The sequence below is a fragment of the Euprymna scolopes genome, chromosome 9 (genome assembly GCF_053919585.1).
Source record: "Euprymna scolopes isolate OS-2025 chromosome 9, ASM5391958v1, whole genome shotgun sequence".
Classification (NCBI taxonomy): Eukaryota; Metazoa; Mollusca; class Cephalopoda; order Sepiida; family Sepiolidae; genus Euprymna; species Euprymna scolopes.
The window spans coordinates 116,304,020-116,328,557 of NC_136490.1; the positions used below are offsets into that span (position 1 = coordinate 116,304,020).

Genomic DNA, 24,538 nt, shown 5'->3' on the forward strand with positions numbered 1-24,538 from the left:
TTCAGAGAGTAGGTTTGGTACGTTTCAGAGTCATTGTTTTGGCTTGGCCAATCCAGTTGTAGCCAATCTGGCATCAAATTAGCACTTTGTCGTTATAGTCAAAAAAATTTTTATATATTTTTAAAATTAATTCAGCAAACGAAGATATTGTTTTCTTTGAATAAAATTGAGATAAAAATTATTAAGAGAAAAAATTCATTTGATTTGAAAAAAAAAAATATTTTTTAAATAACCATGTTTTAAATAATAAAACACAACACAAAAACTCAGTCGTCAACGAGATTTGATGTTCATATCGTTTTTCTTAAGAAAAAAAAAAAGACTTAATTTTAAGTTTTTAATCCTTAAAAAAATTATGAAATAATTAACCAAAGAGTTTTGTAAAAACATGATTTTTCCTTAAAAAACTTGAATTTATATAAACATTCAAAAAAAACTGTTGAATTTATATAAACATTCAAAAAAAACTGTTGAATTTATATAAACATTAAAAAAAACTGTTGAATTTATATAAACATTCAAAAAAAACTTGAATTTATATAAACATTCAAAAAAAACTGTTGAATTTATATAAACATTCAAAAAACTTGAACCATGTTTATTTATATCACAACACAAAAATAGACAACATTCACTCGTCAACAAGATTTTATTTTCATATTTTTCTTATTTAAAAAAATGAAAAAACTTAAAAATAATCTACATGTGCACTTATGTTATGCTGAAACAATAAGATTATTTAGAAATTCATTTTTAACTTGGGCAGGGGAGAATGTTTTGTAACTACTCTGTACTTTCACCAAACAATTTAATGAAAAAATATATTATGAAACTTCGATTCAACTTCAAAATACAATCTAAAAAATAGCATGATAACATAAGTGCATAAGAACCATTCTTTTTTTTTTTTTAATAAAGAAAAGTAATCTGAAAATATAATTTCGTTGTTGACAAGCAAGTATTGTCTGTTTTTGTGCTGTGTTTTAAATAAACATGGTTAATTTTGTGTTTATGCACATATTACCGTGCTATTTTTTAAATAATATTTTGAAGTTAAATTGAACTTTCACAATACCTTTTTGTTAGGTAAAAGTACAAAAAAATTTTCTTATATGTTCATAAATGTTTTGATTTTTTTTTTGTATTTATTATTGTATAACTTTGTATTATTGCCCGGTAGTATATTAACTTGCAATTTGTTTTGCTTTTCAGCTTTTTTTGTTTTTTATGCAGACTTATAATTTCTTTTTTTCTAAAGAAAAGGAAAAAGTCTGTAATGGATGTAAAAAATTTTTTCTTTTCTAAACAAAGGGAACTAAGTATAACAGACGAATACAGAGTTACTTCCCTTGACATAAAAAAAAATTGGCAGCTACACAAAAATAAACCTGAAATTTAAATTTAAAATCTAAGTTTTTTGCTGGAAACAATTTACTTGATAAATTACACTGTTCTTTTCTTTTTTTTTGTTTTTTTTTTTGTTAAAAGAAAGGGAAGAAAGTTGGTAATTGATGAATAGGGTTGTGACAACAGAATATTCTTTTCATTCTTTTGACTCAAGTATATATCCGACACAGTAAGACAGTCAATCAACCGAGAACAACATCAGTCTATATAAAAACATATAAGATATTAACGGATATATACTCAAGAGTCAAAAGAATGAAAACAATATGCTTTTGTCACAGCTCTACTGATGAACACAGAATTGTCTCCTTTTTTTTTTTTCCTAAATATTTTTCTCTTCCAAGCAAAGAGAAATTTATAATTAACAAATACAAAATTCCCTTTTTTTTAAAATGTCAACTTATACGAAAATAAATCCAATGGATAAATTATTTTTTGGAAGCAATTAACTTGAATTACATTTTATTGTTCTTAACAACATAGGCTAACGTTCAACAAAACGAAAATGCTATTCAGAATGAAATACTGATTTTGTAGGAAAGAATATGTAAAGAACAAAAGTCAAGAATCGGACTAGTTTTACTTTTATTATTATTTCTACAAAGGGAGGAGGATAGAGGTCGTCTTAAACACCTATTTGTCCGAGCAATAAAGAAATGATTTGTTGAGTTTGTCATTATCTAGCTAGCAATATCATTATCCTTGCATCCTCCAATGGCTTTCGGCCTTGATGTCTCAATATAAAAACAAAGCAAAAGAATGGCATAAACAAGCAAGGAATGGATTTAATCTTAAAAAATAAAAATTAAAAAAAAAAAAAAAACGTTGAAAGAATTTTTAAAAATAAAAAAACTAAAACCTCTCTCCCAGCATGAAAATGTTGCATCCCTGTGCTGGTTTTACAAGTACATTAATGGAATGTGATCTGGCGAGCTCATAGCACTTGTACCCTCTCGACATACATATTCTTGACTAATCCAACAAGCAGGAAAATACCCCCCTCCCCCATAACTGTTGAGGTCTCTAGATGCTGGAAACCCTCCTATTCTAATAGTTTCTTCCCTTGAACTGCTAAACTTTACAATTCCCTCCTAGTTCCACTGACCATGCAGAAGCTTAAATGTAATGTGAACAAACATCAACTTCCCACCGTTCCCAAACAATATCTTCTCACGTCCGAATGGCAATATGCCATATTTGGGGTGAAAAAAGAAAAGAGTAAAAAAAAGAGTACAACACACAAGATTAGAACAAGCAGAGAATAGCAAACGGACAGCTGAGTGTAGAAAGATGGGCCCAATGGCAATCATTCTACATGCGTCAGTTACCATTCTGACTTACTGAAAATGATAAGAAACATTGTATTTATGTCATAGAAAGTATTAAAATGAAAAACAGAAAGAAGAAAGTGTTATTTGTTCTTTATGAAAATAGCATAGAAGGTAAAACAAAAACCAGGAATTTATATTAGCGCACATGCAGAAATACCAAGGTCTTATGTATAACATGGAAGGAAACTGGAATCTTAGGAAGATTTCCATCATTACAGTAAGGGGTAAGTAAACTCATGAGAAAACTTCAAAAACAGCCTGGCAAATATACCTGGTGAACTATGTGCAAAAGAAATACAAACAACTGCACTTAAAGTGTCAGTTAGAATCTTTATAGTCTTTCACTTGGAATGTGTGAGATAGCAGGTGAATGTCTGGCATTTGGTAGGATGCCTCATCCCCAGCTAGAAAAAAATAAATAAATAAAGGAGGGAAAGTATTTTTTTTTTTACTAGCTGTATCAACCCATTTCTTTTTTTCCATTCTGACCATATCGATCAGGGCAGCCTGTTAAACTTGGTCCAATATACTAAATTCACGTTACCTCATGAAACCACCGCTATTATGGCTAGTGCACTGTAAAAATATTTTAATCTTCTATCTATATATAAAGATTCAACGATCACTTTATTTTCAAAAAGTTAATGTGAAATATTAAACAAAAAGGTTCAAACTGGAAGGGAAAATAAATTTTAAAAAAAAATCAAATAAAGAAAGATTAAAAGATTTAACAACACAAGGAAGTTGCTGGTTCATTATTTTCACTTTTAACTCACGCGTGCATAACCACTGGAATTGGATATAAAATCTCAATCTTCGATAACAGAAGGCTACAACTACGCAACATGTTGCATAAAAAAAAAAAAGATTTAAAAAATTTGTTTTCTTTTTTTGTTTTACAAAGGAGTCTCTTCTATGGGAGGAGGGGTATCTTGTAACTTGGTTTTAGTAGTGCTCTGAATACCTCCTTAATTTTATTTAGTGCTTCCAGTAGCACTGTGGAGGCCTCCTGACTTTTTTTTTTTTTTTTTTTTTTTTTTTTTTTTTTTTTTTTTTTTTTTACAAAGGAGTCATCACTTATCAAGGCCCAGAATTCACTTGAGGAGAAGTGTTAATGAGTGTACGGTAGTCAATGGGACAATATCGTAGTAATTATTAGTAGTGAAAATTTGGTAAATTTGATTACTTAAAGGAATGGCTCATCAAGAACTTGTTCACATTGGACTTGAAGACGACTATATTGTAGTCAGTTGGAAAGCAGGAAAATGAAAGTTCCACAGACGTGCAGTTTCAAGAAAAAAAGCTTTGTTCATGGAATTTACGTTTAGGTACAGATAAAGAGTGGGGGGGGGGAATTATTGATAGTAGTTTTTATGCTAGACAAACGTTTTTCGTGAAAATTTGGCAAGGGGGGGGACCATAGATTGGAGCTCAAATGAGCACATCTCTTCTGTGGAAAAAGATTGCACTGAAGAGAAAAGAGCATCCCCCACTAAGCTACAAAATCTATTTTGTACTCTGTCAAGGCAGGATAAGCTGCTTCTAGCAGCTCCTGCCTAGATGTGATAACAATACTCCATCATACTTTTTTACAGGTAGAGAATTGCATTATCAGTGAGATATTTACTGGATCCCATTTTTCCAGCGACCTTGGCAAGATTAGAACAAGTAGAGAATAGCAAACGGACAGCTTAGTGTAAGAAGACGGACACAATGGCAATCATTCTACAGGTGTTAGACATCTGTCCGTTACCATTATGACTTACTGAAAATGATAAGAAACATTGTATTTATGTCATAGAAAGTATTAAAATGAAAAACAAAAAGAAGAAAGTGTTATTTGTTTTTTATGAAAATAGCATAGACGGTAAAACAAAAACCAGGAATTTATATTACCGCACATGCATCAAATCAGATTTGATGCACGTGTTCCATTTCAGATCAGGAGTAAAGGGCAGATCCAAAAGCTTCTCAAAACATAGAGTCTCCCTAAGATGAGAGCCATTTATTTCAATTGATGCCAGATGAGGATCTGAGCATTGATGATGTAAAGATAGAAGCTTGGTTTTAGATGCATTAAAAGTAACCAGCCACCTCTTTCCCCATAGCACTGCATGCTCAAGATCAGAAGGGAGAGAGAATCAGAGAGAACTTGATCATTTATGAAGTGTTGCCATAGATGGTAGTGTATTTTTCTGATGAAGACTGATAGGAGTCGAAAATTAGAATTTAAATATTAGGTTGGTGCAAAAACCATATCGTTTTCTGACTTACGTTTATTTTATATACGATTTCTGAATTAATTCATTGAGATTATATATATATATATATATATATATATTACAGCCATGTTATATATCATTTTGAAGCGCATTTTTCGCTCTATCGAATCGTGTTATTCATTACCATTCTCAATCTCTTCATTTTTTTGCAGGCTTTTCGACAGCATGGACAAAATTCAAATCCGCACAATTTTCTTGTTGCGGTTCAGACTAGGCTGAAAAGCTGCCAAAACAGCTTATAATATTAATGATGCATTTGGCCCAGGAACCACTAATGAACGTGTGGCACAACGGTAATTCAAGAAATTTCGCAATGGTGATGAGAGCCTCGAAGATCAAGATGGTCACAGCCGGCTAACTGCAGTTGATAGTGAACATTTGAAAGCCTTAATTGAAGCCGATCCTCGCAAAACTACACGAGAAGTTGCTGTTGAACAGTTGTTAGCCATTTAAAGCACATAGGGAAGTCAAAAAGGTTGGATAAATGGGTGCTGCATGAATTGAATGATAAAAAACCGTCGTTTTGAGGTGTCTTCTACACTCCTTCTGCACAACAAAAACCCATTTTTCGAGCAGATTGTGATGTGTGATGGGAAGCGGATCCTCTATGACAACCGGCGATGTTCAACACAGTGGTTGGATGCCAGAACAGCTCCACAACACTTCCCAAAGCCAAAATTGCATCAAAAAAAGGTTATGGTGACTGTTTGGTGACCTGCGGATGGTCTCAATCATCACAGCTTCTTGAATCCAGGTGAAATGATTACAGCAGAGAAGTACTGCTGACAAATTGACAAAATGCATCAGACGCTTGAACCTATGTGCCCGATATCGGCTAATATGAAGGGACTAATTCTCCATGACAACACTCGCCCGCATGTTGCTCAACTGACCCTGCAGAAACTGAACGAATTGAGCTACAAGACTGCCTCATTCGCCATATTTACCGGATCTCTTGCCCACCGATTATCAATTTTTCAAGCATCTCAACAACTTCCTGCATGAAAAATGCTTCAAGCCGAGATGATGCTGAATCGGCCTTCAATGATTTCATCGCTTCCAGAACTCCAGATTTCTATACTAATGGGATCAATAAACTAGTTTCTCGTTGGCAAAAATGTGTCAATTCTAACGGTCCTTATTTTGATTAATAAAGTTTATTATGAAAGGAGTTATGATCTTTTGAAGTTGAATGTCAAAAAGCAACATTATTTTTGCACCAACCTAATAACTGTTCATTTTATTTTTTTTAAATCCGCATTTTGACTGGTCTCTAAACCATTATAATTTTCAAATTTAATTTCAATCCATTCAAACAGTGGAAATATTTTCACTCCTAATTATTTTATTAAAATTATTTGCAATAATTTTTATTTTTAATGTTCATGTTTAAAACTATGCATCTCTTACAGCATAAAAATTAAATAGTTAAATTTCTGCAGTACAATCGAAGCAACAGTATTTATCATGTTGTGTTTATCGATGTATTGTAAAATTCAAAATGGCGCCCGACTCTCTCTTTAACACGGTAAGTTTGGGAAAAGGTGTTATAAATAAAAAACTAGACAACATACTATTAAAACCCCACCGAATATATGTCAACCTATGCCACAATAACATATTGAGTGAGTTTCTAACAGTATTTTGTCTAGTTTTTTTTATTTATAACACCTTTTCCCAAACTTACCGTGAGTTGAGCACCATTTTGAATTTTCCAATACATCGGTAAACACTGTATGTTTTTCGAGCTGAATAAACATGTTACATTAAATAAAAACACAAAAAATATATCCAATTTGGTAGAAAAGTAACTTATCTTGCCTTTGATAACATTTATTTGTTATATATTTGTTTTTTGACAACTTTTTCGAATCTATGTGTACAGTAATACAAACCCTGAAATTATTTTCACATTTAACCAGTGAGGACGTTATGATAATGATCAAGGGGAGACAACTCTTAAAAGTTTTTTTTCAATTTTCTTAAAGGAAATTTTCTTCATTGATACAATGAATTTTGCTTTAAATACAATCTCCTCTTCATTCTTACAATAAAAATATTTGTTAGCTAATTTAAAAAAACAAACTTTTTTTAATAAATAAACAAATGTTTTCATCTTTTACTTTATCCACGGTAATAATTTATATCTTTTCTTTTAATAATTATTTGTTATAAAATAATTGTCAGTTAAATATTAATGGAAATCAAAAATCACTTTTGAGTTGAAAGCAATTGAATTCTATTTATGAAATTATATTCAATTTTAGCACAATTCATTTTAAAAATTAGTAAAAATCCAAATTTTGGGAGATTAGCAACATAATATAATTAAATACTTTTTTTTACAATTTGATGAATGCATAAAATAATTTTTTTAATGAGTGTAGAAGTTCATAATATACAAGCGAAAGAGCAGGCATATTATTATATGGATTTCATTGAAATATTAGCTTTATATTGCAATGCCTAAAGCAGCCATTCTCAGCCTTTCCTCCATCATGTATTTCTCAATTTACCCCCTACTCCCATACAGAAAATTCATAGACATCATAAAATGACAGAAAAAACAAATCAAAAACAACCTTTTTATTTATTTAGCTTCTTTTTTTTTTGTAAATAAAAATAGTATTATACATTCGTATCACAAAAATAAAGAAAATCAAATCTTTTTTTTTAATTGAAAATTAAAAAGTTAATTTGTATAACAAAAAATAATAAACTCCAGAAGCATAATCAGTGAGGACACAGCCGATTCATTGAGCCAATCAGTTTGTTTATGCTAGGTTTTCAGACGGTTTCTGGGCTCTGTCTTTATTGCTACTAAACTTGAGAACCTGATTTACATAAGTATTTTTTAAATTATCAGTTACTTCAATTATTTACCCCCAACTATAAGTTTTTACTCCCTAGGGGTAAATTTACCCCTTGGTTGAGAACCTCTGACCTAAAGAAAGAAATAATCAAAATGAATACAAAATCATAATTTTGTTGATTTGATATTTCATTTAAATTAAAAAAAAACTTTGTGTCAATTTTTTCTGCTGTATTTAATTTTGTCTTATTCCTAAATGTACCAACACATTCTGTCAGATATTTTTTCCTTTAAACAAGCTTGCCCATAATTGCTTATACTATTATATAAAAGGAACTTATCTGCGTGTGTGCAAGTTTGTTCCATATGGACTCTAAAATTGTTGGGCCAATTTTTTTTTTTTTTTTAAATTTCACATGAAGGTACTTGATGTGTTTGAGAGTGTTCTTATGTAGGTCTTGTATCGAAATGCACTTGATAAAAATCAATAATCGAAAAAAATCTGATTAAAGAAAGAAGTCCAATGCTGACCAAAGTAAACACATACAACCTAACATCACAAGTGTATTTGAGAAATTTTATTACTGCACAAGCAGAAGGGCCCAGCATATAAAAATCAACAGTTGATTCTTTGATAAGACAGTGACGCGTTCAAAATGAATGTTTTTGTTTAGAGCACAATCAGCACATTCTGTCATATTTTTTCCTTTAAAACAAGCTTACCCATAATTGCTTATCTATTAAATGAACGAAAAAATTTAATGTTCCTAAGAGCAAGCTTTTTCTCCATTAACAATTACAAGAAAACTTATCAACCACCGATTGCCATGATTAATAACACTGAGAGCTGGTTCAAACTCCGAGGCATACAATCACAAGCAACATGAACCGAAACAAATACATTGAAAACATTGTTAAGGCTGATGCAAATAAAGTGGGGTCCCTTTACTGTGTTAGAAAACTACTCATACTTTAGCATCTCCAACCTAATAGGTCCCACATTATCAAGTTTCAACCCCTGTCCAATTGCTGCAATGTTACATCCTTGTGCCTGTTTTACAAGTACTTTAATGGAATGTGCTCTGATAAACTCATCACACTTGTATCTCCCCCCCCAACATAAATTCCTCCAACTAACCCAACCAGCAACAAAATCCCATCACTGTAGAAGTCCCTAGAAAGTTTTCTATGCTAATAGGTTTGTTCCCTTCGAACTGCTAGACTTCGAAATCCCTTCCCTCTTTTCTGCTTCCTTTACTGTACTAACATGCAGAAATTCAAATTCAACTCCCTATGGCAAAACATGTGTCCATAGATAACTCATATATCGATTGATCGATATTGATGACTCCGTTCAGCCTCAAAAGACAAAGGATACCCGCCCCCCGTAGGGGCAGCTGTGCATGAAATTATGAGACAAAGGTTGCGCAATCCTCAACCACACCTCTCCTGAATCGGCACTGTTTGAGTCCATTGGCAAGGAGAAGTCCAAGACGACTGGAAACAATGCCAAGATAAGCGGAGAGCACATACAGCACCTGGAAGTCCCAAACGGTCACCCATCTGGTACTGACCAGGCTCATCATTGCTTAACTTTGGTGATCTGATGGGAACCGGTGTGTCAAACGTGATTACGCCGTATATAACTCATATCTATATATGTGTGTGTGTGTGTGTGTGTGTGACTGATAGTATAACTTCTCTATTCAAAGAGTTGCGACATAAAAACATGAGTAATGCGATCACTTCTTTAAGATCAATTTTATTCGTTCCTCTGTCAAAAGTCGAATCCATTCGTGCAACATCCAATATTTTTAGTTCATGTAATCAGGCTAGACAACATATGCAAACAATTGTCTAAAAATAATGACTGTCTTCAATAAAATATTTATAGAAAATACCTAAATAATAAAAAAAAAAATGGATCAGGTTACAAAAAAAAATAAAACAATTATACAGCACAACCGACATTTCGTTTATATTCTCATCTTTGTGCGATATAGAATATGAAGATCTGACAGAATGTACAGGCAAAATTAAAAGCGAATACGTTCATATGAGACAAATAAAAATCAACACAAGAGACATGCACGGAGAGATCAATATTTCTTTTTATTTACTAACGTTTTCTCAGGAGAAAAGGTATGGTACAGACAAAAACAATGTATTTATAAGACATACATAGGAGAGAAGAGCCGCAAAGACGAGGGTTTTGTTTGTTTGGTTTTACAGCAATGCAACCTTTTAGGTTGTTTCATGCTGAAAATTATTTAGGGTTTTTTCTGATGGGATTGACGTATAGATATTAAAGAAGTTAGAGTGATTTTTGTTATAACATTTATATGTTTTTATGACAAGGAGTTTTTGTTTTATTGCGTTGAGGAGTAACTTTTGCATTTGTTCAAATTGTCAGCTTCATCTTTTACGAGGGTATTGTGCTAGAGTAGGAGGTAAGCATATATGCAAAGAAGGCTATAGTGAGGAATGAGTTGACAGGTTAGAATGGTTTAATCTTTATTTTCTTGTTTATTTTAACACACACACACAGGAACTTATCTGTGTGTGTGTGCAAGTTTTTTCCCTATGGACTCTAAAATGGTTGAACCGATTTTTTTTAATTTCACGTGAAGGTACTTGGTGTGTTTGGGAGTGTTCTTACGTAGGTTTTGTATCGAAATGCACTTCATAAATATCAAAAATCGATAATCGAAAAAAATCTGATTAAAGAAAGAAGCCCAATGCTGACCAAAGTTAACACATTTATACAATCTAACATCACAAGTGTATTTGAGAAGTTTTATCACTACACAAGCAGAAGGGCCCGACATATAAAATCAACAGTCGATTCTTTGATAAGACACTGACACGTTCAAAATGAATGTTTCTGTTTAGAGCACAATCGGACCATGATATTTGACTTTTTGCATTTTAAACTTTAAGTCATTATATAAAAATTTCATAAAATCAACAGTAGGTTTTCTAAAATGCAATATAGACTATAATGTATTGTAGACTAAGTCACTGTGGAGAAACAGGTGAAGCTTCTTCTTAGCGCAACATGGTAAGTTCCTGACTAATGCAAGCACTTGATTGATTTGATGGAAAAATGGGCAATTTGAACAATTTCAATGACAAATTTTTTTTGATTTTTCATGTACATTTGTTGATCCTCATTCAATCCTGAGAAACATCAGGTCTCACTGCTAGTATATATATACTCTATAAAATTAAGCTATCAATCTTAGACTTGTACATAACAATTGTTATTTCATTCTTACTAGTCGGTTATTTACATATCATTAGAGTCCATGTTATTCAAATAAAGAAATTCCAATCGTTTTCATAGATCACATATCTGCTCCATTCCTTTTCTCCCTCTAGTAAGGCACACTTCCCGATTTACACTGATCAACACCAATACATCGAATGTTGAATATCAAGATTGTTGTCTTTGTTATGGAGACAAAGACTCTAAATTGCTTCATAATTTTTCTGTCAGTTTATTTATGACCATCTAAGTTTTGGAAACAGATTCCTTATAAATAATTCACGGTTGGTTTTAAATGGCTGCGTGTTACGTGTTAATAAGAAAAGTAAAGGCACTTGGAAAAACAAAGTTTCATATTTGAACTGCATTTATATACTTAGATGATTGAAATTTCTATTATCTTCTATATATATATAAAAGGCAAAATGTGTGTGACCATTTCGTGCATGTCTCGCAAAGGCTTCTTTCGCACACGCTCCCAGGGTCGTTACGATCGCTTACAACTGTTTATATAGCCCCTAGATAATAATATCTACGATTTGGGAACGCAGGTCGCCTCTACATTTATTTACATCGACTTTTACGAGATTCGCGCCATTTCGCTCTGTCCCTTGTTTGTCCTGCTTTTTAGTATAAATAAAGTAAAACTAAATTCAAACCGTGCGGTTCTCGGCATCGCGCTGGGAAACGTCCAGAAGCAATCAGCTTTGATCAATGTGGGGACAAACTCCTCTTATATCAGACAATTGCTATTCAATCTGGAAAATGGGGAGCTGGTTTCCCCTTCCCCAACATCTGTTGGAGAAAAAAACCAGTCAAATTTGGGTAAACAAACCCAAACGCTGCCTCGCAGCAAAAGTTAACTGCGTGACTCATTAATTAAGTCAAATGGAAGCAGCAGAGTTAACTTTTATTGCGGCCACCTGTTTTTAATACTTAAATAAGTTCAAATGTTTTCTGTTGTATGTCGCCGTGGCCCAGTGGTTAACGTTGCACGTTGTTTTTTTTTTTTCACACTTTAATTTCCAACTTTGCCTCAAGGGTTCGGGTTCGATCCTCATACTCACCTATCAAAACTTTTTAATCCCCCCACCCCCGGAGTTTTGATTTACCCAAAACCACACACACCTCCAAACACCCGGGCAACGCCGGGTATCCCCCGCTAGTTTCATATAATCATCAAAAACAATAATTACATACTACATTAGTCATTTACTTGAATAATTATATTTCATTGTGATCAGAGTGGAGTACAACATTATCATGAGATCTACATTTAATTCCATATAAAGGAAGTATAATGTTGTAGTTCATTTTATTTATAAACTGAAACTTATATAACTAGTAATACACACGGACGAAAAAACGCTTTGGATAATCACAGATTTCAAGGTAGTTCTACTAAAATAGCCATATTTTTTAAACCAAAGCACTTCAAGTCTTCAAATTACTACTGTTTTGTTCGGAAATGAATATACTTTCAAATGAATTAATAAATATGAATGTACATTATATATTTTAAGAGTTTTGAGCAAATAAAGTGATAAAAATGTGAACGTCATAAAATGGCGTTTTCGGTAAGGTTTTGTAATGACCCCCCCCCCCTGTTTTCTAAAGGTCCGTACCGTGATTGTATGAAGAATTTCGTCATGAAATTTGGGAACCAATCAGTAGAGGTGTTAATCTTAATACTGTCAAGTGTCCGAAATATTTTTGACCATTTCTTTTTTTGTTGTGTTAAAAATAAGACTTTAATATGACTAGTATCGAACATTTTGAAAAAAAAATTCGGACACCCAGTAGTAAGTAAATCAATCTTTTTACTATCTTTATCAATTAAAAGTATTATTTTCTGTTGAGTAGGACCGCGGTAATTGATAATTTAAAAGGACCTACCCGAAAAAAAAATTGTTGCTATTTCTCGAATTTGGTCAAATGAAGTACTAGCAGCAGCAGCAGCTCCAGCCTGTAGAATCAGCCATAGCACAGCACAGTGTATAAACAACACGCGTTCTTTAATTTTTATTCAAGAACGAATTAAGAAAAACATGAAAATATGAATATAAATGTTCTTATATGTTTAAATAGAGCTATTTTGTTATCAGAATAACATTAGTTTAGAACTATTCGGTTTTCAGAATGTATAATAACAATCCCAACCAATCCGGCATTGTGAATCTGTAGCAGTGTCAGAATCTTTGGGAAAATCGCCATTGCAAATTTGACACCCCAAGACAAAACTGCGAATAAAATATAAAAAAATCGTAATTTCTGTTTTTAAAGTGGGTTTTTTTATTTTATTTATGGAATATACTTCCAAAATAAACTATTAAAGTTGTTTCAAACATAATAAAAATATTATTTCTTATTTGTTAAAAAACCGTGTTGACAAAATATCCGCTCGCGGTGATTGAATACGCGGACATTCATTGAATCTGTTGCAATTTCTCACATTTCTTGTCAAATTTAAAAACATGGTTAAAAAAACAAAATAAACTTTTGTAGATTGCATGCACTTTTATTCTTTAAATTAGTTTTGAACAGCGAATTAAAACAATGTTTTACTGCGAACAGCCACAAATGTTTTTTTTCAAAATCAAAATAAGTATCAAAATCTCGTTTATACATAGATTCGAAAAAGTTGTCAAAAAACAAATATATAACAAATAAATATTATCAAAGGCAAGATAAGTTACTTTTCTACCTAACTGGATAATTTTCTAGTGTTTTTATTTAATGTAACATGTTTATTCAGCTCGAAAAACGTACAGTGTTTACCGATGTATTGGAAAATTAAAAATGGCGCCCGGCCCGACTCTTTGACACGGTAAGTTCGAGAAAAGGAGTTAAAAATAAAAAAAACTATACAAAATACTGTTAAAAACTCACCGAATATATGTCAGCCTATGTCACATGTCACGGTAACATATATTGAGCGAGTTTCTAGCAGTATTTTGTCTACTTTTTTATTTTTAACTCTTTTCCACAAACTTACCGTTTCAAGAGTCGGGCGCCATTTTAAATTTTCCAAAACATCGGTAAACACTGTTTTCAAGCTGAATAAACATGTTACATTAAATAAAAACACTAAAAAATTATCCAGTTATGTAGAAAAGTAACTTGCTTTTGATAACATTTATTTGTTATATATTTGTTTTTTGACAACTTTTTCGAATCTGTGTATAGTAATACAAACCCTCAAAATCTATATCAATATTCTTGAAATTTTAAAAGAAAACACATCAAACTACAATTAGGAAGCTTTTTATTTCGTTATTTTTTTTTCTACTTATTAAGCGAAAGATATTTTTACAACCTGCTCCAGCGTAGTATAAACGGCCTATGGAATTAACACCTTCAACCTCGAAAATAGAAATCAACAAATTTATGGAATTTTCTTTGAAATTTCGCAACGCAGTTTCTTATTAAATTAAAACTAAATATAACATTTTCTGACTTATTTACCTGTCGAATACACACACACACATATACATATATCTTTCTGTAAAATATTTATTTGAAATGGAAACGGCATTTTGCAGTTAGGACAACAAAACAAAAATGAAGTAACGGTTCGTATTCCTAAAACACTCTTTAACCCTAACAATAACACTAAGTTCGAGTGGCAAGCCCCCCCCCCCAATAAAATACCTTTGTAAGCCACATACAAGCATCTAAAACAAACAAACAAAAAATAGATCCTTCCTTAAAGAAAAATACACATGAAAATAAATTGGTTAACTGTCCTAAAATGCTAGAATGGCCAGGAAATGGTGAATTATTTTACATTAAATTTTTGTGAAACTAACCGCTCCCCCCTCTAATATTGTTTTTGTTAGCTTTGTCTCTGTCAAGTTTTCAGTATGTTCACACATAATTTTCCTTAGCCCCTACAATTAATTCAAAGTCCGAATGGCAACCCTCCCCATATTCTCATTGCATAGAAGCCCTCTTAAAACTACACATAATCATCTTAAAAAAAAAAATAAAAAAAATAAAAAAAAAAAAAAAACAGTTAACTGCCCTAAAATGCTAGAATGACCTATATTAGGAAATTATTTTACATTCAATTCTAAAATAATTTGTTTATCTTTCATTAAAGTTTTTCATGGCATTTTATACATAATTTCCTAAAAAGGTAGAATCACATTTTGGAGGGGTGGTCAGAAGGAGTTGAGTGGGGTTAAACAGAAGGTGTTAATCTACAATAATACCAAAGAAATATTGCAATATATTCATTTTTAAATGGTCTTATGTTTAGATTTAAGTTTTTTGTACATAAAGCCCATTACAATTTAACTTTGAGTTCTCCAACTTCTTTTCTGTTTATGGATACATGGCATTTTTAAGGAATTGCTGCATATTTATGCACATTTACTGCAGATTATTTGGAAACCATAAACTTTGGGAGATTTTCAGTTGCATAATCTGATTCCTTGTACAAAAATACACTTATATGGTAAATTTCATTTCTTAGTCTTGTGTTTTAACAAAGATATGACATTTTTACTGAAAAAGTAGTGTAAAAAATGTGATGAAACGCATATGGTCTTAAAGAGGGAAAAATATCCAAACGTGTGAGGCACAAAAATAGCCATAACTTCCTTAATTTTAATCAGATTTTAAAAATTTAAAAAGATTCTTTCTTAGCTCATCAAGCTCTTTCTATGCATACCAATATTGAAATATTTCAAGCTATTTCAATTTTTTCATGTGCATGCTAATATAACTTATGTGTTGCAATATTTTTGGTATATTATAAAAGGATATGATCATAAAGATTTGGACGATTATATTTATAGCCAGGGGTGATAAGAACGAACCAATTAGGTACCAGTCGCTGTATTTTCCCCACTTTCTATCTGTGACTAAATGTAAACACTGATTTCATGAACAAAACTTCTTTCCCCAGAACTGCCCGCCTTTGGAATACTGTTTCACTGATATGCTCCCCAGTTGAATACAACATGGTAGCCTTCAAATCTAATGTAAATAAGTTCCTGTTAAGCCATACTCATAAATAATCAAATTCTGTCCAATTTACACTATAATTGATTACTACACCATCACATTACATTCATTAACCCTTATCCTCGAGTGGCCTTCAGACCTTGATAAGTGGTGACTCCCAAGTAAAAAAAAAAAAAAAAAAAAATTTTCCTTTAATTATTCAGTTATAGCTTTTCATCTTCAAATATACTGTCATTCCTGACTAATTTAATACTATAATTTTTTTTTTTTTTTTACCTGAAATTCTTTACAATTCAAAGCTTCTCTGAACTGATGATGTAAACTTTGGCTTCCGGCAGCTACGTTTGATATTTACAATTGGATAAGTTTCTTCTCCTTACAGTAATTATTTCTTTCGCCATCTCTTTTGAGTTATTGTAAGAATGGCTCTCCACTCAACATTACAGAACGAGAATAGAAATATGAGTACATGGTTCAGGGCTTGGAGCAGAGAGGTACAAGGTCCTCACTGGCTCGCATGAAAACACTGAATATACTTTGAGGAAATTAAAATGTATAAATTTACCAAAATTTATTTAAACATGACTTAACTTATACCTCCTCTCAATAAATAAATCATCATTGAATGGCTCCACCCAAAAAAGAAATTAAAAAATGTCTTTTATAAAAAAGAGAGATGTGAAACTAAAAATATTCAAACATTATCTGTTGAGTCAACTTGTTCTAATTTGAAACGTGCTAACCAAATGTAATTCTAATTTTGCCGTTTCATATGATGTTTCTTAAGTTGCGCAAGTGTTTCATGGAATCTGTACACGTCTATAATATGACCCATCACCATTTTGTCCATACTTTTCACTCAAGATTTGCCATATCGAAATGAATAAATGCAAAAGGTTTTTTCCATATATAATTAGCCTGGGTGCCCAATGTTGCCCGGGTGTTTGGAGGTGTGTGCTGAGCAAAGAAAAAAAAAAAAAAAAAAGTTGTAGTAGGCAGGCAGGCTCGAACCCGTGACGCAAAGTCAAAAAAGAAAATGGAGGTGTGTGTAAGGGTTGAGCAAAAAAATAGGGGTAGTAAGCAGGCTCAAACCCATAATGTGCCGAAGGAAAAAGAGGTGAAAAAAAAAAAAAAAAAAAAAACTAAACAGTCTTACCAATGTACCTATTGTGGTTGTGACGTCACGGGTGATCGAAATAATGCCTTTTATGTGACATTGAAGGTTGAATGATTTGCAAAAAATGTCAGAAAAAAAAAAAAAAAAAAAAAAAAAAAAAAAAAAAAAAAAAAACGACCCTCCCTGTACAAAAATGCCTAGTTGAGGGTAAAGGAATTAATGTTTTTGGCCAATTTTTCAACATTTGTCGTCCAAAGGGTTGAGCTTCAAAATGATATCGATCTCGTGAAAATCCATCACCTCTTTCAAAAGTTTTAGGAAGACATACAAACATACATACATTTAAACAGACAGGCGAGATTTATATTATAGACTAGCGGGGGCACCCTGCGTTGCCTGGGTGTTTCGAGGTGTGTGTGCTCTTAAATCAAAAAGAAACGGGGGGGGGTCATAGTGATCTAATGATTATAACATCATGATCTATGCATGCAAATTTAGGTGACTAACTTTCTATTTCAACTTTAAAGTGCTCAACAATAAGAACCGAGTTTCTTAAAGGGGTTGACATAATTATTACAATAATAATTTTTTTTTTTAATACCTACAGACACTAGTGTTTCATTCTTCTGGGAATCATCAGTGCAGGGTGACACGATTACTAACGGTTGGGAGATTTTATATATATATATATATATATATATATATATATATATATATATCAAAATAGAGGGAATTTTGGATAAGAAACAAAAATACTTAAAGCTATTTTTTGTAATTTATGTAGACAAAAAGACTAATTTATCTGAAAATAAACAAATTCTAGAATAACATTAGTTTTCATTTTTTTTTTTTTTTTTTTTACGAAGGAGTCACCACTTATCAAGGCCCAGAGGCCACTCAAGGATAAGTGTTAATGAGTGTACGGTAATCAATGGGACAATATTGTAGTAATTATTAGTAGCGGAAATTTGGTAAATTGGATTACTTAAGGGGACAGCTCATCAAGAACTTGTTTACATTGGTCTTGAAGACAACTGAATTGTAGTCAGCTGGAAAGCAGTTAAACGGAACAGAGTTCCACCCACAGGTGTGCAGTTCTAAGAAAGAAGCTTTGTTCATGGAATCTACATTTAAATTTAGGCACAGATAAAGAGTGGTTTTAGTTAGATAAGTATTTTTCATGAAAGTTTTGCAAGGAGAAACCATAGACTGGAGCTCAGACGAGCACATGCCATGAAAATAACGATAAAGTAGAGACAGACTAACAATGTCTCTTCTGTGGGAAAGAGATTGCAGGGAAGAGAAAAGGGCATCTCCACTAGGTTGCAAAGTTTATTTTGAACTTTGTCAAGGCAGAATAAGATCTTTCTAGCAACACCTGCCCAGATGTGGTCACAATACTCCATCCTTGGGCGTACTTATCTCTTAATATTTCATATTTATATGGTTTGAAAAGATAAGTGTACTTGTAATTTCAAGTGAGAAAAAAAATCCGTTTTTCAGTTTAAATGAAAAGGATTTGTTTGTGATTTGTGGTTTGTGATGCAGAGCATGATTGAGTTTTACAAAGAAAAACGAAAAATAATAGAATCAATGTTTACTACATCTTATGTCAGGAAGCCAATATCTTCAGACAGCCTGATCTGGTAGCACCAGGTCAGATAAAAAAAAAAAAAAAAGTTACTCTAAAGATAGAGGGAAATGGAAAAAGGATTTGTGTTCAGTAGACACGTGAAAGATGCAAGTAGAACCTCACCTCAATTTTTTTTTTTTTCTTTCCCTTCTTTCTCAGCTGAACACATTAAAGTTGTAGTTTTAGATATTTAACCATAATTTAGTTTTATTAACTCATTATTTATTTATTTGCAGACTATTATCCTTATCTTCGTGGGTGCTGTTTTCACAATGTTTTGGCCAATTATTTCTCTTGCCTTCGTCAGATGGTAAACCACAAAGAGATAGGAATGCTGAGTTTCTTTACTGTATCCTCAGTAATAACTGCCTTCCATAGTAGTTGTTGTCTCACCATGTTTTGGCCAAGTAATCCTCTGGTTTGTTTTGGATAGGATTGAAACCGCTATCTTCAGACAATGCTCACCTACAAGTGTAGAGAGTCAACATCTGTCCACTGTGCCATGAGCCTGAATGGGCTGTCAAGGTTGGTTGGATTTTTTGGTCTTAGATATCCAAGTTTTTGTTTTGTTTTTCATTCTTATCTGGTCTTCCATTGTTTACCACCTGACGAAGGGCAGAGGAATAGTTAGCCTAAACATTGTGAAAACAACCATATAGATGAGGATAATAGTCCGCAAATATATATATATATATATATAAATTACTCATCACAAAAAGATTTCAATAATAAAAATAATATACCAGTCAGTATGGACACGACGACGGAAGACCAGATAAGAATGAAAAAAAATTAATTAAAAAAAAATAAAAACTTGGATGTATAAGACCAAAGAATTCAACTTTGATCGTCCTTTGGAGCTTGTGGCGCAGTGGATAGAGGCGTTGAGTCTATAAGGTGAGCATTATCTGAAGATAGCAGTTTCAATCCTACCCAAAACCAGCCAAAATGACAACAGCTATGGAAGGCAGTAGTTACTGAGGATACAGTTAAGAGACTCAGCATTCCTATCTTGTTGCGACGAAGGCCAGAGGAATAGTTGGCTGACCGTTGTGAAAACAACCACCATGAAAATGCGGATAATAGTCCGCAAATAAATAAATAAACTCATCTCAAAAGGATTCCAATAATAAAAATAATCAACTCATTAATTGTGAAATCGTTTCAATGTGAGGAAATTGTGAAGTATATTTGAAAAACATTCATCAAAGTGTTTTCCCCACAAATAAAACCAACAAAACTATAAAATTCTTACATTTTCGACATTTTTTTTTTTTTTTAGTTCATAAAATAAAACACATCTCATCAAAAGATTAAAGCAGTTATCAAAGTAGAAGGAGATGTAAAAAAAAAAAAAAAAAAAAATATTGCATAAAGCAATTATATTTATTTAGAGGTAGGGTATTTTTACTATAAGGTGGAAAAGTAAGGGAGACAAGTTATTTTTACATTAGTTTTGGCAACAACTGATTTTTAAAATTTGCTGTATTTCTTTTACATTCATTTTTTTTTTATATAAAAGATTTGTCAATTTTTATTAAGATTTTTTTCAACAATTGATTTTTATTTCCAAAACAAAGATGTTTCGTTTATTTTGAAGTGAAAATAAAGAAAACTCATTAACTAATTAATGGAAAACAACTTTTCCATTTAAAAGAAACAGATTTTAATTTGCATCCGTTAAATTTAGTTAAATTCATTATGGCCACAGCGACGAGAAAAAATAGTTTTTAGGCTATTGTTAATTAATCGTTTTAGTTTCATTGTTTGTTAAAAAAAATCTTAAAATTAATTGCTAAAAAAAATATCTAAAAATAAGTTGAGATAAATCATGTCCCTCATTTTGCCACTCTAAAATAAAAAAAAAACTTTCTTTTAGTTCGCTATAGCAAATTAAACCGTTAACAATGAAAAAAAAAAAAAAATTCACCTCATATTGAATTTTCAATATAACCAATAAACAAATCGAATAAGAAATTATGATGTTCATATCATGCTAGAAGGGAGATAACTTTATGGTTAAAAACATTTTGTAAAAAAATGTTGGACAGCAATTAATTCCTTCAATGGAAAAATACGAGCATAGTAATTTACCTTTATATAATACTAGCGGGGGTACCCAGGTGTGGAGAGGTGGTATAGTAAGGAACCTGGGGGGGGGGGGATCACAACAACAGTAGGCAGCTCGGGTGGAGAGGTGTTAAAAAAAAAAGTGGTTGTAAGCAGGCTGGCTCAAACCCGTAACGTAAAGAAGGAAAAGGTGAAAAATAAACCTAACGTCTTAGCTGATGTGTCCACTGCGAAACCAGAAGTCGCGAGCGTTTGAATTAAGGGTAGTCAATCCAACAGAGATGACTTGCGAAAATGTCGACACAAAACACGACTCCTTGTAAAAAAGCGGTCCAGTTGTGGGTGAAGGAATTAATGTTTTTGGCCAATTTTTCAATATGAGAGACCGAGCTTTAAAATGATACCGATTTTGTCACGTTTCGACACGTCTGTCGGAAGCTTTTGTGAAACATGCAAACACACACACACATTGTGTCTTTTATATATTAGATGTGATAATGAAATCATTGTGTACAGTGATTTGGAGCATGGCAACTCATCGAAAGCGCATGTAAATGTGTATGCAGAGGAGACATCAGGTGCAGTTTGAGCAAATTAGGGTTTAAAAAGATGCAGTGTCTCAGTAGCCAACAACTGATGCAGACAGTTTGTTCTACACTTCAGCAATATTTGCAAGAGTCATGAGAACTGTGCCATCTTTTGACTTTGCAGAAGTGTCTACGTCTGTTAGACTCCTGCAGATCACAAAGGTGCTCCAGATTGTTGTTGTTGACAAGATGGCTAATAATTTTATAGATTTGTATTATTCGGAGTACTGTTCTCATTTTGACCATTATGTTTACAACACTCTGGTCGATGTAACCTCAGACCTTCTTTAGGTATGTTGAATATTTGGCAGGTGACCAAGTGGCATTCGATGGGTTGCACACACGCAAATTAATTCCATTTCAGGAATGCAAGGCTTTTCACCATTGTTTATTGAAATGCATAATTTGAACAGAAATATGTGAGAGAAATATCGGTCAAAAAAGTAGAACAATAGACAATGGGAAATAGTAAACATTCCAGAATGAAAGAATGTTTATATAAATCGACAATAAAAAGTGGTCAGGACAGACAGAGAATTGGTCACAGAACGAGGACAAGCTGCAAAAACGTCTGCACCACAGCCCTGCCACATATTTTCACTGATGTTATACCAGTCATACTAAATCGAAACGGTTGTTATTGAGAATAAACAAAAAATTTTATAGCCTAGCTGTGTGTGTGTTTTATTTCACTGTCAAGTGTATACATCAAGACAGTGACAAAAGCACATTGGAAAACAAGCTGCAGTGAATAGATAACAGGTAAACACAAGTGTCCAAGTGGAATTTCGAAGGGAACCCTTTATTCAATTCATAAAAGTTAGCATGATAAGATAAAAGCCTTACATAATTTTTATCATTTCCTCCCACGTTTTCCTCACTTTCAAAAGTTTTCTCTTAGATACTCAATAGCTTTGCCATTCTAATATAGTTTGTCCACATTTCCATTGTCTTAGACTTCTTGTACCTAAACTGGTTATCCTCTCTCAACCTACCAATAGTTCCACAGCAATTCTTGTGTACAAATTGCTTGAAAATATCACAAAAGATTTAATTGCACCAAACTCCATTTCCAGAAACTGAGCAGGAGGAGGTGGTCAACCTTTTTAACACTACAACAACTGATCATCAGTTTGATTTTGGTAACATTCACTCTCAAGCTTTTACTTTGCATAGCATTCTTACAAATCTTAACAAGTCCGCCATTATTTCACAAACAAGTACTAACATTTGTCGAATAATACATACAACATCTGTGGACTAATACGTACAAAATTTCTTCGACAATGCTTCTAAGACGCAAATAAAAAGCAATGGACTCAATATAAAACCCTGATGTACTCCTCCTTTCACATTAAATCTGGCACTAAATGTGTTGCTAATTCTACAACTTCGATCATTTCATAAATCACTCATTTTCCTTTAGTTTCACACAAAGTCTACCAGAGCGACCTCTTTTGGCGCTGTCAAAAGAGGTTGCTCTTGATTTACTAAAGGAAGATATGTTTTTTTTTTCCTGATCTCTGTTCCGTCTGCCTGCTTCCCACCTGACTACAACTTGGAGGTCTTCAAGTCCAATGTTAACAAATTCTTAATGAACCGCCCCCTTAAGTAAACACTTCATCAAATCTCCACACTAACGTAATGTTCTTGCAATAACCCTTATCCCTGAATGGCTTCCGGGCCTTGATAAGTGGTGACCACTGTGTAAAAAAAATAAAAAATAAAAATGAATGTACTTTTTTTGCATTTGTCTTGGGATAAATATAGCACCAGTGATACTTTGGCCAGTATACAACCAAACTGCATTCCATCTTTGCTTATCTAAATTATGTGAGGCTCAATTATACTTTCAATAACTTTAAAGACCTAATCCATCAATTTTAAGCTTCTACAATTAATTTGATCAAGTGCTTCCCATTTTTACTGTTGTAACAAGTGAAAATCTTACATTACAAAATCTTTTTTCATCATGTACAATTTAGCTTGCTATTTGGGGGAAGGGCATTAAATATAAAAAATTATGAAATAATATCTTGCTTTTAAATAGTGCAGAGGGCAGAGCGACTTTTTTTAATTCCACTAAAATTAGTTTTATCCCACTTTTTTTCTTTCTTTTAGTTCATAAACTACCACGATTTTTTTTTTTTTTTTTAAGTTAAAAACTTTTTTTTTAATTATAAAAATGAAAGTGCCATTTTGTGTAGATACCACCTTAATATAAAGCAAAAAGAAACAGAATACATAGCTCGAATCCTTGCAACAAAATCAGGGTGAAATAACCAGCAACTTCCATAGTAACACACACCACTAAAAAAGGTTAGGCAAAAATTGTTTAAAGCCCACAAAAACATTGTTTAACATCTTAATAATAAACGTACAAATCCATTATCATGTTGTAACCCACAGATACTTACCTCCAACTTTTTCGAAAGATGCTTTGAAACCAAAAATAAAAGATAAAAAATTTCAAGTTTCGTCTATAGCAAATTTGAAATCAGAATGTTTTTTTAAAATATGATAATCACAGGGTTTTTAAGAGGCACTATCCTCAAAGCGAATAGTTTTATTAATTTTTTTATAATGATTAAATGAAGTTGGTGAAAATAAGGCCTTTCTTTAGTTTATGTTCTAAGGGAGATAACTCAGTCGATTTTATGCTTGTTTTTGTAACAATTTCAAACATTTTTTCCAAGTGTATTTTTATTTTTTATTTTTTTTACAAGGGAATCATCACTTATCAAGGCCCGATGGCTACTAAAGGATAAGGGTTAATGAATGTACAGTGGTCACTGAAACAACAGCGTAGTGATTGTTAATGGTGGAAATTGGGTAGAATTTGATAATTTAAAAGGGACGGCTCAACAAGAACTTGTTTACATTGGACTTGAAGGTCAGAAATTAATTTGTAAGAAACAAATCAATCGAAAAAATATAAGTAAATTAAATTTGAACTATTTTCTAATTATTTTTTATTATTAGTTCCGCCTAATAAAAAAAGGCATTTTTCTCAATTCAATATTTATTAACATTGTTTAATCTTTATATATTCATTAATAT

The 24,538-nt window shown here is 32.3% G+C and overlaps 1 protein-coding gene and 1 pseudogene across 2 annotated transcripts in view; both read right to left on the minus strand.

Moving 5' to 3' along the window:
* LOC145284814 (coatomer subunit zeta-1-like) overlaps window positions 1–24,538 on the minus strand; it is a 113,530-nt gene that overhangs the window by 49,993 nt on the left and 38,999 nt on the right. Inside the window, exon 7 of one of the 2 annotated variants that reach the window (XM_080133776.1) lies at window positions 23,896–23,916. The exons of the other annotated variant lie outside the window; for it this stretch is intronic. Coding sequence (XP_079989902.1) covers window positions 23,896–23,916 — 21 coding nt within the window. The remainder of the gene's footprint in view (window positions 1–23,895; window positions 23,917–24,538) is intronic. 2 annotated transcript variants of the gene reach the window in all.
* LOC145285059 (5S ribosomal RNA) lies at window positions 9,359–9,476 on the minus strand (annotated as a pseudogene).